Source organism: Vidua chalybeata, chromosome 2 (genome assembly GCF_026979565.1).
Source record: "Vidua chalybeata isolate OUT-0048 chromosome 2, bVidCha1 merged haplotype, whole genome shotgun sequence".
NCBI classification, from domain to species: domain Eukaryota; kingdom Metazoa; phylum Chordata; class Aves; order Passeriformes; family Viduidae; genus Vidua; species Vidua chalybeata.
The window spans coordinates 79,001,761-79,020,448 of record NC_071531.1 but is presented as its reverse complement, the minus strand read 5'-3'; the positions used below and the strand labels follow the sequence as shown (position 1 = coordinate 79,020,448).

Genomic DNA, 18,688 nt, shown 5'->3' with positions numbered 1-18,688 from the left:
CTTGAGAAAGGGTCCTAAATATTCTTGTTCCCAGTCTCTACATACAAGGCCTCAGAGCTGGCTCCCCGCTGGGTACACAAGCACACACAACCACATATACATACGCACACTCTTATGTTTATTGGTACTTACCCCATTTCAAATCCTTCTAACAATTTAATTTTCAGAAAAAGTGTAAATGCTGTTCAATTATGATGTATAAATTTTAAGCCCAGCCCTGCAAGTCTCTTAAACACATACATATGGGTGTCTGTGACTTCTCCCAGAGAAATAAGATGCTCTACTCATTCTTTAAGTTTACAAAAAAAAAAAAAAAAAGTTGCCAGCAACAAAAACACACATTCTACAGAATGCTTCTTGTATAAAAGAGTCAATCTTTCCTCCATATTATACCACAGTTCTGCATCACACAAATGGATATTTCATTTCCATTCTCTTTTTAAAGAACAGAGAAAAAAAAAGGTAAGTGATTAAATTGAGCGATGCCTTATTTGATATGAGTTTAATCTTATGGATACATGGAGACTTTATCTTGACATGATATTTCTGAAATCACAGGCATTTGTTCATCTTTGCCCAATGCTAATATTCAAATGGTATTCCCAACTTGATTACGATGTTAAAATAACATCTCAGCTTTCTGAAACTGAAGTTTTGAAAGACAAGACTAAAGCAAAGTATTACTCCTACTCCATATGGTCCTTCATCTCTTGACTTTTTTAATGTTGTAAAGTCAGAAAACAGTTAAAAATACAGCTGTGAGCAAAAGATATATTGCACTGAGTTTGTATATTTTTGAAGTATTTTTAAGAATCAGAAAATAAAGGTAGAGGGTTTTTTTCTTTTGCATCACTGCTGTTGCTTTGCCTTGAAGCAACTCCTTTAACACCTTGTTAAATATGTGCAGAGTAGACATAATGCGATCCAGAATCTAAGAAGTCTAAACAGGTTTTTAATTAGAAGTGTGGCCTGGGGGTTGGAGCAGAACTAGGACAGTGAGCTGAAAGCATGGTTTCTCTTCTCTGCTTAGCCCATGCACTGCTGAGTGTTCTTGGCAACTCATTTGTTCTCCCAGCTTCAGTTTCCTCATCCACAAAATGATACGGTGACACTTGTCATCTTCAAGTCCTACTCATCAGAAATACTTTGCAAGAGTTGAGCAGGTGCCATTTATTATTTACCAGAATACTGAGGAAAAAGAGGCAGCAAAGTCAAACCAATATATTTGCATGCTTTGCTGGTGAGAAATCAGAAGAGATCTTGTTCAAAATAAAAATGAGTATTTTCACATATGACAGGCGGCTTAGATCAAATAGTTGAAAGCCAGGGCCATGGACAAAACTAGGTCAATACAACTGGGTATCTACTGAATAGTAAGCTGTGCAGCTCAACAAAATGTTGGCCCAGTTATTAATCCCTGTCTCTGATCAAGTCAGCAGATTTATGCCTAAAATGCTGCCAGTGCTGTTTTATAATTTTGGCCTTTTGACAGCAAAATTCACACTCTGCTCTTGGATGATTATGTTCAGAGGAAGTTCAGACAATAAGGGGAAAATGTCAGAAGCTGTGATTAGAATGCAATGGGTTTCCGTCCCTGTTCTTTTACCTAATCAGATCATTCTGGTCATGACTCAGATTTGTCTGAATAGAGGCTGACCATCCTTAACATGCCTTGTATTTCTTTAATATCTAAGTACCCTGCAGAATCTGAAATGTGGACTCAAGAACACCTAAGTGATGTTGCCATTATAAAAATAACCTTTATCCCTTACTGTACTACAAAATCTATAGGAAGTAGAATGTATATGCAAATTCACCTTAATATAATAAATATGTTTAAAAAATATGTAATTGTTCACATTTGTGTAGTGTACTTAGAATGACAATGAAAAAAAGGCCTAATGATGGTAAAAAAGTAGATATAAAATTTATGAAGTTGAAGCAGGAAAAATATTTCTTAAGGAAACCAACTACAATACCAGCCACTGCCTACGTGGTCTTTTAAGAGTGATGCAGCAGTTAGTTACTTGCCAATGCTTTATCAATACTCACTGAAATGTCCAAGCTGAAGATGAGGATTTTACATATTTTATCATCTGGTGTAGAAGTTACAGTCAACCCTTAATATGATATTTAAGGAGGTCTAAGAACAGCTGTTCCAGGTTTTCTTGAATATGTAGGAAACAACACTAGGAAAAATTCCTTTGCCTCTGTGAAAAATCACTATGAATATAGTTCCAGTACACATCAGAGAACACAAGACAAAACACAGATAAATGCTGTAAAGGAGGTGATGGAATCAAACACTTGAAGATGACATGATGATGGGAGAGCTGAGAAGTGAAAGAAAAGTAACTCAAATGTGAATGATGCTTGCTTGTAGTTAATGCACTCAGAATGTCTAGTTGTCTGCAGAAAACAGCAATTAAGGCAGAACTTATTTTAAGATGGGGGTGGTTGGACACTGAACAGGTTGCCTAGGGAAGTGGTCACAGCACCAAGCCTGACAGAGCTCAAAGAGCATTTGGACAGTAATCTCAGGCACATGGTGTGGCTCTTGGGGATGTCCTGTGCAGGGCCAGGAGTTGGACTCAGTGATCTTTGTGGGTCCCTTCCAACTCAGCTTGTTCTGTGAAGATGTTTTATTTTATTTGGATACAATAGATGGCACTCTGTAGCTACCCTGGAAAAAGGAGCAGTCTGACATCCAGCGTTTCTGAAATTCATGTTTCAGCCTCCAGCTTTAACTGTTTATCCCATTTACAATTTCTTCTGTGATAAATACAACTGAAGGTAACTTTATAGGTGCTAACAAAGCGTACTAGCACTTTAATTTGGTGTGTGCATGTTTTATACCCTCCTGCAGCTCTACACCACATACAAACAGAGAAGAGCAGCAGGGGAAATCAAGCAGAAATTAGAAAGGAGTGTGAGATGAAAACATTCCTGGACTGACAGAAGGCAGCAGAAGGGAGGGGAAAAAAAAAAGGTAAGAGAAAAAATAAAAGAAAAGAAAAGAGGAAAAAAGAAATCAGAATAAAGGGAGGCAGTGCCTCTGTAAAGGACAACAGGGAAGGAAATAAAAAGGTAGGGAAAGAAGAAAGGAAAATTTACATTAACAGATACAAGGGTAAAGAAGCAAATAAAGTGCTGCAATCCACACAAATTTACAGGCTGAGAAATCAATGGCAGAATCCATTTGGATGGACTTGGTTACTTGCTTTAGGGGATGCATCAGATCAGATTCTGTAAATCACATTATAAACTGCAGGCCTGATGTAAGAGCAAGGGATTACTAATTAATATTTGAAAACAATAAATAGTAACAAAATGTCAACACTTAAGAAAATGTCTTCTGTCATAAAAATGCAATGACCAAAACCAAATCAAAGTGCAGCATTTCTCTCCTTAACAGGTTGGTTTGGTTTACGTATGTTTAATTTGATGATTATCTTGAAAACAGCAAGTGCTTTTTATTTACTACATTTGTACTGAATATTTGGATTGATCAGTTTACTTTTAACAGAAAATGACAAGGCAAAAAATTTGACTATTACTATCATTCTTCTATAGACTGGAATCCATAGCAATTATAGATCTAATATAAGAGATTAAAACTGGACTGATAAATGATGGGGAAGTGCTTTTTAAAAACAAGTAATTCTTAAAATAATGAACTGAAAGAAAATCTATGATTGAATTGATTTTTTTGTGCTGCTGGCAACATTAAAGAAAAGAGTCACTTTTAGTATTCATCTCAAATGACACAGCTCTTTCTGTTTCTTTTGTACCATCTATAAAATTGGAGTGCTGACACGTTTTGTGCTTTTTGAAATACCTACAGAAATATTAAACAACAGTGGGGGCTTTCAAATATCAGACCCTAGGGATTTCTTCCATTTTATACAATCGATGAGGTATCTCAAGTCTGCAGAAGCTTAGAAATATGTCTTTGATCTTGATTTGGCTGCAGTTTTTTTGTTATGGCTTTTAATTTTTTTTTTCTTTTTGTTGTTGTTGTTGGTTTTTTGCCTTTCCTCCTCCCCCCAAACTGCCATTTTCTTCACAAAAGATGTTGAAAGCATACATAAATTCTTTGTTGCTTTGGTGTTATAGTACCACAGATCACAGAAAGCCCAGAAGAATATTTATCTTATTTTTGCATTAGGGTAGCATCAATATACAAGTCAGGGCCCAGAACCTTTGTACTCTTATATATAGTGCAAGAAAACCCATTCCAGCTACTTGAATCAGCAAACAGCAAGAGGTGAAGATGAAGTTGCAAGAAGCTGTATTACTTGGGTAAAGTCACATTAGTTTATCAGGGAGAAGAGCACACAAGGGATAAGACAACAGGAAATGGCTTTAAACTGAAACTGGGTGGATTTAGATTAAATTTTAGGAAGAATATATCTACTGTGAGGCTGGTGAGGCACTGGCATAGGTTGTCCAGAGAAGCTGTGGATACTCAGCCCCTGGAAATGTTGAAGGCTAGGTTGAATGGGCATTTGAGTTACCTGGTCTAGTGGAAGATGACCCTGCCCATGGCAGGGGTGGGGTTTGAAACAGATGATCTTTAAAGTCCAACCCAAGCCATTCTGTGATTCTCTGAAAGAACCCACCCCAAATCTAAGGCAGCAAGGCCCCTTCTCCTGAGCAGTATAAATGTTTGGCTTTTGACAATCCACAGCGTGAGCACTAAGTTACCTTAGAGTAATTTGGCTCATCAAGCCATTTCTTTTTCACAACAATAATTTTAGTTTTCCTCTCATACTTCAAGAAATTCTGATAAATACCTGTGTATTTATTTCTGGTAACCAAAGGACATTCATACTGGAAGACCCTAAAAAAGAAGGTTCAAATAGATTGTTCATTCTTCACAGCACTGAACACAGGAAGATTGGAGGGACAGAGTATGTGCCAATGTGTGTGATGGTTTAAAAGCTGATTACTCAAACAAGAGATAATATGAAATTCTAAGTGGTTGAAGGCCTGAAATATTCACACACACCTTTTTAAAAGCCTTCAAGTTTTTGTCAAACCAAGCTTTCTTTATATAGATATTCTTTCATACTTCTACATCTCTTGTTTCACACAAATGAAAAATCTGTCTGTACTGTTCTCATCTATTGTTTTATTGTAATACCACTTCTACTGCATCTCAGCTTTTACTTTTTCCCTTGTTATTCCCTCTTAGGCTTGGTAAAATCTTTACATTATGATGTGAAACAGCTCCACCCTTTGCTTCTCCTCCCTGGCCCTCCCTCTCATGTACCTTTGTTACAGTGGCCAAAGCACCAGGACCTGGCAGTGGTAGGGAGCTACAGACCTTCCTTTCTCAGCTCCCAGTCCTTCATCACCTGCACCTGCACAGCTGCACCTGCACACACCAGTGTTACACCTGACCCTGTGAGGTCTCATGCCTGATAGTGACTTTAATTAGTGTTATCCTTCTTTCAATTATTATTGAAAATAACAATAATAAGGAAGCCTTCCTCTTATCTACTGCATTCACATTGACCATCACAGTCCAGAGGGGTAACTTCGCCTGCATAAACTGAAACAATGTTTTTGCCTTCTAATTGATTAGTGACTTATTCATTTGACCAGATATTGGTATATAACAACTAAGCACTCAGCCTTTAATAAGATGTACATTTATCAGATTACATAGCAAAATATCACTTTGCCTACTAAAGTTACCCTATCTGCTTGAAAAAAGTATTTTGTCGATTTATTTGACCATAGAGTCCTTGAATTTCTTGTTCATTGAACATTTAAAAGTAATGGCTTATTCTAATTTTAATATTGACTAAAATTTTAATGCATTTATTCTGCAAACATCATGCCTAAATTGTTGCAAACTTTTATGTATACTTAATACAAGAAAACCTACTGGGAGCCAGGCTTCAACCTGACTGATGCATGTGTGATTGCACTGGGTTATGATTTTATTCTGTAGGAAGACCTCTGGACTTCAGCAATCTTTCATTTTATCTTTTGTAGAGAAATTAAAGCCTGCACACCAGGACAAGTTTTCTGCTTGCAGATAGCTAGATGGAATTGGAATACGGGAATGATCTTTTTGATTTGAAAAACTGGTCTGCGTTTTTACCATGACACCTGACATTTACTTCAAATGCACAGTAGTCTGTCTCCTGGGTTTGATAAATCTCATTGATTCTTAGAGAGATAATGTAGGACAGCTAATATACTCTTTAGCTCTATAAGGGATATGATTATTCCTGTCTGCTTGTTCATTTATCCTTTGTCTCACATAATCACTTATCTCTCTTCCCTGTTCCAGGAGGTATATTATTTACATGCTAATAATCAAAATAAATCCTGAAAACTGCATCTCTGTACCGCCTGCTACACCTAGCACATACAACTCCATACTAGAAAGGTTTGCTTTGCATCTTGCTTTTAAAAACTATTGGTTCCACATTGAAACCACTGTTCTAAAAACTATTGCTTACAGTATTCAATAGCTCTATTTACCATGAATGCTCCAGCTTTATAGTTTGTAAATGAAGCTGGATGAGATGGAACTGGTGAGAGGCAACAGAATTGCACTACCAGGAGACAGGAACTATTCAAATGGTCAGAAAATACCTAAAAATAGCAGTGCCTCTAAGCCATGTTTGGAAATATCAATACACAGGCCGCTAGTAGCAAGCATCTGAAATTACTTTATAGAAGACACTTCTGAAACAAAAAGCATTCTGTAATATCTGTCCTATTCAGAATAAAAATTCTTATCCTTAGTCATGGTTCAAATGCTGTTTATTTATGTATAAATATTTTTAAATATATTTCAGATGCTCAGACACATTGCTAAGTCAAAAAGACTTGATCAAATAACTTGAAATCCCAGTTTCTAAGAGTTTGCTGGTAGCATACAAAATTCAGTTTAGTGGGGATGCCAAAAGCAGAGAGAATAGCTGTCAATCACGACTAACATTAGAGCTTTCTGTGCTAGTATGGCAGGATTTAAAAAAAAACCCAAAGGCTGTTTTCAACTAATATTTTTCCTATTTTGGATAGTCAGCTAAGATTGTTCATTTAAATCTCTTCAAAAAACTTAACAATATTTTCAAATTCAATCATTAGAGTTTTCTTGGTTTTTAAACCATGAAAATAAAACATTAAGGAAGTTGCTAATGTTGGCCTCCAACACCTCTGAAGTTCATGCCTTTATACACAGAATAAATCTGTACACCTCATGTACAGTTATCACACTGTGAAGAATATATGGCTTGAATATAATGGAAAAAAGTCTTTAAAGATGTCTTTATTTTTCCCGCCTGGCCATTCATTTTGTTGCTGGACATGAAGTCCATAAAAGCCCTCTCTAATAAAAAAAGAAATTGTTTTATGTGTTCATCTATCATCTTGTTGAAAAGAAGCTATTCAAGTTCTTTAAAAATCTATTCTGGCCAGCTCTATTATCACATATTCATCAGGGTGGAAAGGACTAAATGCCAGCAAATGCAATTCCCTCTGTATTTCTTTGACCCTCCCATATTTAATTTTTCATTCATAGGACCCAATAATTATATCACTTCAGTGACTCCACAGTCAGTCAGAGAGAGCCAGCATGCAGGGTAAAAATGTCAGCATGTGCCAGGGATGCCTTGCAGGTAAAGCAGCTGTTTAAAAAGTGCATCTCAAAACCAATATAGTGATTCTCCTAAATACAGGATTCTACTGATAGGAACATGGTTCCTAAAAGAGAAAAATAACTTTGTTTTGACCTCAAATTCTATTAGCTGTAAACATAGCAGCATGGACTCCACAAAAACATTAGAATAAATTGAGCTTTAACGTAATGAAATATTTAGGGCTCAGCTGATTACTCATTTCTGCTCAGTAGTGGAATAGGCTAACAGTCCCACTTTCCTATGTGAAATGAAATATGATGCAGTGTAAGTTGATTAGGAATAATTACAATGATGTTCTTCTACCTCCTGAACAACATGAGACCTGTGGTATCAATTGTAGATTTTCTGTACTGTAATGATTTGCACACAATATACGCAAGTTGTGCAGCCAGTACAGATTCTGCAATTTATCTAAAAATTCAATTAGAAAGATTGATTTCCAGATTTAAGTAAGAGTTTAAAGCTACAGGATGATTCCTGAATTGGTCCAGTAGTCCAAGCCAGAGACATCATAACAGGATTTCCTTCCTTAAATTTCAACTGAGAAAATTATTTTTTTCTCCCCCTCCCCCTCCTTTTTTACCACCCAAATTGTTCTTGAAGTTCAGCTTTATTTTAAACATCAACTTATTCATGAGATGATAAGAAGAGTCAGGGGAATTTATTATGACTCTCTCTTTGGATTAGAGAGAGAAAGAAATCTAAAAGGAGGGTGTTTAAGCACTGACACTGCTTGTCCAGGACTTGAGCAATCTCCAGGTTTTTGATAGTCACAGCTTCACTGGACAAGACCCTGAGCAAACTGATCTACCTTAAAGTTGGTCCTGTTTTGAGCATGATGGCTGGATGACAATGAAGGCTTTATTTACAGAACTATATTCCAGATGATAGCCCTTGAGCCACATGCACTTTTCTTGCATAATTCTATTATTCAATCTAATTTTCAATGAATAATTACCATAACTGTTTTACATATTTTAAATAATCATATTTTAAAATCATAGCTCTAGATAAGAAATTAAAAATGGAGACTTGTGAGAAAACCATTTCAGACTTCACTTTGGACAGGATTAGTTTACACAGGGACCAATTTATTTTCTGACTGCACCACAGTACAATTGTAACGGAAACTAAAAGACAACAAGATGACCTCTCTCCTCTGTGGAAACTTTATAGTCTCACTTTTATCACAAGAAAGAAAAGCTTTGACATATGAACTGAGAGCAGCCAATGATAAGTTATTACCCATGCCTACAGAGTTCCACATTCCTATGGGAGGGGATAAAAATGAATTGTCATTTTTTTAGACTATGTCAGTCAGTGCAAACACAATCTGTGTTCCTGTGTTAAATATCAGCCTTTCTAATACTGTAAAGATGCAAGAATATTATCTGTAGTTGTGAGTTATTCACATTTTACACCATTGTCTTAGTTAAAATTGAAGTTAGTTAAAATTGAGCTGTGCACCCAGAGCTGTGTTCTACAGTTAACACACTCATGTACACAGATATTATATTTTATATCAGTACTTCTTCATCCTTAGTTTTGGACACTGGTTTGTCAAAAGGAACTCATGCATACATTAAGAAAATAGAGTAAGACTTCACTGGGCTTTTCCATGATAAGTGGGAAGATTTTACAGCTAACACAAGTAAATATTAACACTAGTCAAGTGAGATGAATTGAAGAAATGGTATCCAATATATCTCCATGACAGAGACTCTCATCTCCATGAAAACCAAACCTTTCAGTCTAAGTACCAAGAAAGGATCAGCACTAACTTGAAACTTCATTGCTTCGTCTCACAGACTTAAACACCGTGGTGTGCAAACCCACATCTAATGAACAGCTCTGTGTGTGTGGGTAGTTCAGTGGTACCTGACACCTCTAGAGCAGCTTCAAGAGAGAATCATCTTACCCTTCCACAGAAATGGTCCGCTGCAAGCTCACTGTGGGTGGACGCGTTGCAGTGCTGTGCTGGGAATGACTGTATGGCCAAGGAAGAATAAAGAAAAGCATTTGTTAAAGAAATAGAAGTCTCTCTTGCCCTTATTGTCTCTAGACGTATTTTAGCTAATGCCAAAATAGATACAACAATCAGATGGTTTTACATGTGTCTAAAGCATTTTGACTTCAGTGGTGCTCATCTGTTCAAAAAGGGCTTAATTGTACAATCTTTCTTGTTTACATTCAGCTTTTGTTTCTCATTAAGAGCAGAAAATGAAGATAACTCCCCCTTATCTTTCCTACTCATTTTTAATACATATATTCCCCCACACAGAGTTTAGTAATTTAAAATAACTTAAATGCTAATTATTCCACTAAATATACTAAACATACAATGCGAATTTAATTTCAGAACAAAAGGTAAAACAGCAAATGATAATGTAATCAACCTAATACTCAGTGTTTCTCAGTAAAAGAGGACATACGTTCCTTAGAATTGCACCCTGATGTAACTTTAACACTAGTTCTACCAGATTTTAAGCAGCTTGAGTCTTTCCACATGGATTTTTATTAATCTAGGACACAACATTTGGGGAAAAACATTATATTTTTTCTATAGCAAACATGATATTTTTTCTACAGACTCTCTGAAAAAAAACTTTTTGATTGATTTTGATTTTTGAAGTCTAATGGCCCCTCATGTTATACTGACATGACTAAGAAACCTGAGTAATAATAATAATTATGTTACAAATACACAGTATGTACTAAATGCAGTATTATACTATGGAGGAATAGTATTGTAAGTACAAATTGATAAAACAGAGCATCAGTCAAAGGCAGTTTTGTGATAATAAATTGTACTCCTTATCCAAGTCATCCTGTTCAAATAAAATATTAAAAAGCAGAAGCATCTGGGTGTATTTTCTGATTAATTTAAATGACTGCAGCACATAGTGAGGCCCGGTATTAGTAATCAAAGTGCACAGTAAAAATAAATCTTTAGGTCTGTTTTATATCACTGATTCTAATAACTGAAGACTTTGTCTTGCTTTCAAGCTTTGCATCTATCTCAAGCTGTTTGTTCAGAAGCAACATATCTTATTTTCAATAAAAGCACTTCATTTGACATTAGTGAGCAACACATCTATCTTACATGAATTTCATCCTGTAGCCTAGTCAATAATACTGTCTGACAGAAGAGATGCTTTTTTTTTTTTTTTTGGTGTAGCCCATGAAGTTGTCATGCCTGTCACTCAACAAACATAAGTCCTGCTGCTTCCTGGTATCTTCTGTTGTGATCAGTGTGCTCTTGTTTTATGTTAGTATTTATCCCTATTGAGAAGGTTTCAGAAGGTTTGTGGAAAAGAATATTCCCCTTCTAAGAAGAGCTGCAGAGCTTTTTATCTGTTTTATAGCAAACTTAGGAGTACCATAAGTTTCTGGGATCATGGTGTGAACAGAATAGCTGAGTGGGACAAACACTGAAGAATATTATTTGAATATTGGTTAAAATTTCACGTTAAGTTTGCATGTACAAGGGACTTTACACCACACTCCTGCCAAGTGAGGGGCTCATCTATCTGCAATATTCCACCCATCAGAAAACCTTTTCAAATCCTAGGGATTTATGAGTATTCAAATGAGCCCTCACCTTCTTTCATGAAAATAGTTCAGAACTGGTGATATGAAAACTCATTTTCTTCAAAAAATTATAAAAATCAAGTTTGATGCTTGATATGAGTTTGTGCCTTCTAAGGTATCATCATGAATACAATGACACCTTAAAGTCTAAAATGCAATTTAATCATTGCTTGACACAAGTTGCTATTTGAGACAGAATAATAGTCTGATATGATTCCTAACTGACTTATTGAAAAGATCATCTCCTGGTGAATTCTATCAAACTGATGGAACCAGCAGAAAGAAGCTGATTTCATCACATGCTTAATACACTTGTGCATTTGCCATGTCTTTTGCAGCACAGAAGAAATAAAGCTTTCTGCTAGCAACACTTTCTGTGATGAATGCCTAAACATATCCCTATTGAGATATGTAAGCAGCATAGTTTTAAACTGACAGATCAAAGTATTCAGAGTTTAACATTTAAGCTTATAAAAATGCTACCATTCCTCTGAAATGATACAGAATGCACCTCCTACTAGTTTTAGTAATATAAAGTAACATTAGTAATATTTCAATATACTACCCAGTACTACAGCCACACAAGATGGATTTTCCCTGAATAAAAGAATTTTACACCCTGTAAAAGACCAATTTTAACTTAAATCCATCTTATTTTAGTTCATTGAGACAAGGGGGATATACTGTTCTTGTAAGAGTGAAGGAGCAAAGAATGAGATTGTAAACTAATAATAAGGTGCAAAACTGGAAGCAAAGAATCCAACCTCTCTCTTTAATGGGTTTAAATTGCTTTTTGTTTTAATCTTATTTCTCAGGCAAGGTGAACCATTTAATGGCTTCATTAAATAATAAAAATAGAGCAGCCCAGTGTTCACAAATTTTTTAAATGTTCATAATTAAAATAATCATATCAGTAAATGTTATAGAAACAAAAAGGTGAGTAGCCAGTCTCCTTAGCTTTAATTCTGTTCTAGGCCAAGAAAGCTCTGAAGGCACTTTTGCTGTGTGAGTGATGCTGAAACTGGAGGTAGCATCATAAACCCTTCTTTCCCCACAGGGATCAGATGAACTACCACCTTCCCTTCCCAAATGACACTTTCACCCATACACAACATGCCAGTGAAACCTCTATCTGGGATGAAACAACCATGTTAGGGAAATACTTATTGTGTTTTAAACTTCTGTAATGCAAAAATATTGACATACCACCATTAAGAGATCAGACTGCATGATGCTCAAATCAATTCATCCCATTAGCCTGCCTATTGCATTGACAGTAGAAGAAATAAGGTTGTTACAGTCCAAAATTTTTCCTCTTCTCTTTTGTTTATATAAAACCAAGATACGCTGTCTTTGCAAAGAGAGTACTAGAAAAGTCATTAGCTTTCCTCTCTCAACCCTCAATCTCTATCAAAAAAGAACAGTTGTCCTCTATTTGCTATAGCCCTGATTCAGGAACCCTTTTGTTTTCATGTATCTTTATTTTGACAAGTCAGAACTGACAGTATTAAGGTTATTTGCTTCCTAAATCAATTGACCTGCAACTTCTCATAAAGATGCAGTGAAGCAGCCGTGGCACAGGCTGAGTAGAGACCTCTCTGAACACTGGCTTTGGAGCAGCCATGCTTCAGATCCCAATTCTGAAACTGCCACACAGAAGAAAAAATATACAAACTCCATCTGTCTATCAATATGTTCTCTGCAGGAAAAAAAAAAATCCAAAACAAATAACAACAAAAGCAAACCCAAAACTAGAGCTCTGAGTTATTCTTTGTCATTCACAATACTAAAACAAAAAAGAGTGATAAATGCAATATTAAAAAATTCCACAGGAGACCAGTGAAGGGAATGCTAATACTGTTTGTTTTTATGATGTATTCTCAGCATGTTGTTTCTTATGTCAAGGATTGAAAGTAGCGCTGCAGTTGTTTATAAAGCTTCTAAGCTTTTGATTTGATGGATGTAAGAGTTTAGGAAGGCAACATGCTTTAATTCCATTAATGTGGAGTTTTAATTCAGCTCAGTGAAGTGAAACCAGCTTTTCCTGATGCTGCCAACAGCTAAACTCCTAACTTAAATGAGTTTTTGCACTCCTGTGGGATTAATTAGAAGACCAGAGATTGCTTTTTTTTGGCATTAATTTAATCTCAGCTACAAACGGTTTGATAATATCCAGCACTGACAGTTACTGACCCATATTAGAAGTGTCAAACTAACCAGACAGTCTCCCATCAGAGGCAAATAGGAAACTTCAGGGAATAGGACATTCAACCCTGCTATGTTCAGATCACCCTCAGGTAACAAAGCCAGACATGAGATGTAATGCTGTTTTCATGCACAGGCACATGCAGTGAGGACTTTAGCAACATAACTCAATTTTTAAAATGGCATCTGTACATCTATTGTACAAATAGCATTGCTAGCTAAATAGCTACTCATTGGAAAACAGAAAAATAAGGATTAGGCTGTCACTCTGCCTACAAATATGTAGAATAAGGACCACACTACATCTGTATTCAGGTTCTTTGAGGCAATTTCACTTGCACAACTAAAGTAAAAAAGGTTGCCTACTTATTCCTCCCTCCCTGCCTGCCTCCCTTCCCTAAACAGTGTTCACAAAGAAGTAGTTAGCCACATTCTGTGACTTGAAGTATTTGAGTTACTGCAGCCCTAAACTAGCATCATTTAGCAATAAGGAAGAATGCAAGGTGGAGCTGTGACTCAGAGGAATGCTTCAGCTCCTGGAATAGAGCTAATTATCTACCTTTGTTAGCAGTGTGCCCAAGTCAGGTACCTGATCTTCAAAGTGGTGAAACTTCCACTGACTTCAAATCTACTTCCTTATGGCTGAGGTAATTGCAGGAGATAATGATTACCTTTAAAATATAAAAATCTTGCCTTTTTGAGAGGATTTGTTATTTCATTTTGAGATACAAGAGTATTTAAAACAGCAGAAGTGGTTTAGAATGATGTGGGGGGAACTGAAAGTAATTAGGAATGCTGTTTAAAGGAGTAGAGTGGAGAGGACATATTTTTAAAACAGTTCCACATGTAAAATTCCCATGTAGGGTAAATACAGACTTAAAGTATTGTGAAGAACTCAGCATGGAGTAAATTAGAGATAGTGAGTGAAAACCATTAAAAAAACCCTAATCCAATCCGAAGTGATTGTGTTCCTTGTTCGTATTTTCATATTTTGGACAAACTTTTGGGTCTTTACAAATGGGGCACCTAAATCTCCACAGAATTCCAAGACATTATATTACTGTTAAAAAAAAATAAGCTTAAGTCTTCCTATCAGCTTCAGTTATAGTACTACTGTTGTTATTATTGCTATCATTATTAGTTATGATACTGTAAAGATGATGAGGAATTATAAAGCTCATTCTGGGAGCTGAAATTCTCCCTGACAAAGTTAGCTTGAAAATTATACCAGCTGAGGACTGAGGTTTACACAACAAAATATTTACAAATGAAAAACATAGTAAAAACAGGGATAATGGTAGAAGAACAAAAATCCAACACTCTCAGTTACTTAAGCAGTATTGGATGGAAATGATCCATGAACATAACACCTGATTTTGTCCCTAATTACAGCTGTGGAAGAGGACGTAATGCTACTGTCATGAATTTAAATAGGGAGTGTTTGTTTAGAACCTGCATGAAACTTCCCGAGGCACTCCACATGGCCTCCCAATTACCTGCAGCTCATGGTACCTGGTACCACGCCCAATACTGTGCTGGCTTTGCAGTTCCTCATGGAGAAGGCAGCTGTCACCCTCCTTCCTGCTCTTTGGCATGATGCTTACGCACTTCCATGTCACTAATGATTTTTGCCATACACTCAAATGTTGTAGCTCATTTCCTGTTATTACCACTCCTAATTCTCCCCAGCACTAGGGCTTTCAAAGCTGCAGACACAAGTTGTAATGAACTCACCACAGCCCCCATTCAGTGTCACCCTGTACCACTCAGGGGAAGCAGGTACAGAAATCGGGAGAGAAGCTGAATCCAGAAGGAAGAGAAGGGTTGGGGGAAGGTGTTTTAAGGTTTGGTTTTATTTCTCACTACCGTACTATGATTTAATTGAATTACTTTCACTGAGTTGAGCTTGCTTTGCCTGTGATGGTGATTGATCTCTCCCTAGAAAGCAAGAACATGCACAGACATATATTCTTTCACTAGCCACTCTGCAACAGCTGCAACACCCAGCACTCACCATAAACCCCACTTCTGATGGATTTCTAGAGCTCTGTGTTGCTTCCATAATGAAACATGTCATTGCACTCAAAACTTATTAGGTCTCCAGGCAAGTAACAACTGAAGTATGTGCACCAAACTTCCTTTGCAGTTTAAGCAAATGTCAAAAGGCATTAGGAAGGACTTTAAAAATGGGTCCACATTTAAGGAACTTTGGCAAAACTTTGACAGAAATCAAGAGATAGCTCAGCAGTTTTAGGAAAATTCATACAGGCATAATAGGAAGAATCATATAGGACTTGTGATCCAAATATACCAAATGGCACATCAGACATGTATGAAACAGTTGCTCCGTGAGGGGAAGGCAGAAGAGGAAAAAAGAAATTATTGAGTAAGTTTTCCAGTAAGAAAACTGCTTCTACTGTCTAAAGGAAATGCTCATCTATTCTATAGTCTGTGAATACATCATAAATTTTGAAATACTGTAAACTAGTAAATTATTCCTAACAATGCTAACAGGCAGCAAGCCTTGAGTCTCAGAAAGTGTTAAGACCAGAATTTTTAGATGACTTGTTGATTTTAGATGACTGAAGGAAATCCATTTTTCAAAATAAAATTTTGTGGGAGATATGTACTCAATAAGAGCATAAGAAAACAAATGGTTAAGTAGACACTTGAAAAATCTGGAAAACCTCACATTTTATTGTGCTTTTCCTCCACAGTCTGCAGAAGTTCATCTAAAGTTAGGAATTCCACTTAAAAGACCATTGAGAGATCCCTTCAGTAATCAGAGACTTGTAATTCCAATCCAGGATCCAAAAAAAGGGAGCATAATGCTCTGTCAGAGCAATTTTGTCATAAACAAAAATGAACCGTTTTGCACTTAAGATGACACTTGAAAAATATAGGACTTTTGTACTACATCTGTTTGCTTTTTAAAGGGTAGGGAAATCACAGATAAGCCTAATGACAGTCTTAAGATCAACCCATTAAACTAATTTGCAAAGTTTCTATCCCTCTCCATTCAAAGAAAAACAAGCACATATTCTTCTTATGCTGGAGTTGTTGCACTAAAATTTACTCATTTAAGATAAAGTATCTGGAAATTAAAATGATTTAAACCAGCAATGAAATACTGTCTGATGGGAAACCATACCATGCCATTATTAAACATTTCTATATGCTATGAGATTCTGTATGATTTTATTTGAATAATAAATTAAAAAATACTACAGAAGTTTAATATTGTGTATGACCAAGTTCATTTTCTCTGTGCTTAATAACCTTCATGTGTGCATTGCACTGAATTACAGAGGAGTACATTCAGCTTCCACAGAAGTGTCTCATTAAAACAAATAGGACTATCACAACAGAAAGAGTATTAATTTGCAATTTAAAATTTATCAGAAAAGAACATTCCATATTGCAGTTACTCCTGATACTGTGTTTACTGCACCTGTGTGATACCTTCTGATAATGTTATCCCTTCTATCTGGATATACATTATCTCCGCACAAGCTAGGAATACGGGTTGAATATGTCTTTTTTTTTTTTAACAGAGCAGAGGTGAGAATGTAATCCTACATAAGCAGCTATTTAGTCTCACTTCCTCTGTCATTCAAAGCAGACTAGCATGCAAGTGTGCATGTGCAGCTACACCAAGCACAAACCCAATAATCCTAGAAAAATACACAAAGAGAAAAAAGCAAACGCAGAAATAACAATGCACATAAACAACATTCCAACAGGATGAGGACAAACAGCAGGGAGTGGCAATTTGAAAATGCAGAAGTATAAAGACTGTATTGTCAAAATGAAAGGTGAATAGTGAAGCGATTCAACAATTTAAGCTATTCTGCTTCTAATCTAACCTATATGAAGTATGATTTTTGAATCTTTTTAATCAATACAAGTTGGACTTAGCATTTCACGGGAAACACTGAATGTCTTCTACCATGGGGTCTAACAATGAAGTATATATTAAAACTAGACATGAAAAAAAATTAAAACTGTATTAATTTTTCTCATTCTGGGGTTACTCCCAGTGGAAGTGTGAGGCATAAGCACCTCCCAGAGAAGATGACTATCATATTATCTAACCGCCTTAGCAATTCAGTTTGCCTGGCTTTGATTATAGGCCCTAGACTGGATTAGATGGATGATGATATACTATTTATTTATATGTTCCATTATGTCAACCCTTATATTCATAAATTGACATATAAACTGCCATTTATTTAAAGATGGTTATTACATTCAATTTTTGAAGAGATATTTAGCTAATTAGGAGAGAATTGTGAAAGGAATTTATCACGAATTTGACTCTACGCCTGTGGTAGTCATTAAGGTGAATTGTTTAGTTACAAACTTAATAGATAAATCATTTGAGTAAAACATTGGAAAGTGGTTTTAAAAGGTTTCCAAATTTAGCAAGCATGTATATGTGACTGAGCTGATACACAGTCAATTTGTGATCCTTCTGGTGACTAATTTAACATCACTAAGATAAAATAGTGTAAGTCCTGAACAAAAGCCTAAGTTTCCTCTGCTAAACTTTACAAGAATTTCTTACAGGTTAGGAATCATTCCTTATAATTACAATCTTCTCATCAGTGAGTCAGCAAACCCAAGGCTCTTGGGTTATTTCAAGGTTACTTTAGTATAAAGAAATTGCCATGTTTCTTCTAAGTTCATGTTTCATTTCTTAAACAAAGAGTTTCATCTAGAAGGAAGTCTCTCTTTGCTGCTACCAACTAATTATTTCCCTCTGCAAGTATTGTACTTTGGTTCATACTATGTAATTTGGTTCATAGATGTTTTGGCCAGAACCACTTGCACTTGGTCCACACTGAGATTTAAAATACTGCTGCTTAAGAGAAAACATCTGAATAACAGACAGGGATGCATAAGGAAACATGAATCAATCAATACAAATGGTCACAGTTGGATTTATACCAACACCTCATCTAACCTTAACTAGTGCTAAAACCAGAATTCCATTGTTTTTTAGCACTGTAAAGAGAAATAGCTACACAAGGAAGCTATTTTGGAACATGAGTATCTTGTGTCCATATTTATCCTGTGTACATGAACTGAGCTATCATTGCAGCATTTTGCTTCAGCTCTCCATGTGTTATTTTTGAAGAGAAAGCAGTTCTGCTGAAAACTTATGAGTACCTAAAATCAATGAACACTTCACATATGAAATATGGATTACTTAGATGATAGAAAAA

The 18,688-nt window shown here is 36.0% G+C and overlaps 1 protein-coding gene across 1 annotated transcript in view; it reads right to left on the bottom strand.

Annotated features, from left to right (window-relative positions):
* DLG2 (discs large MAGUK scaffold protein 2) overlaps nucleotides 1–18,688 on the bottom strand; it is a 984,977-nt gene that overhangs the window by 215,817 nt on the left and 750,472 nt on the right. The window contains exon 17 of the mRNA XM_053935819.1: nucleotides 9,583–9,651. Within this exon, the coding sequence (XP_053791794.1) occupies nucleotides 9,583–9,651 (69 nt within the window). The remainder of the gene's footprint in view (nucleotides 1–9,582; nucleotides 9,652–18,688) is intronic.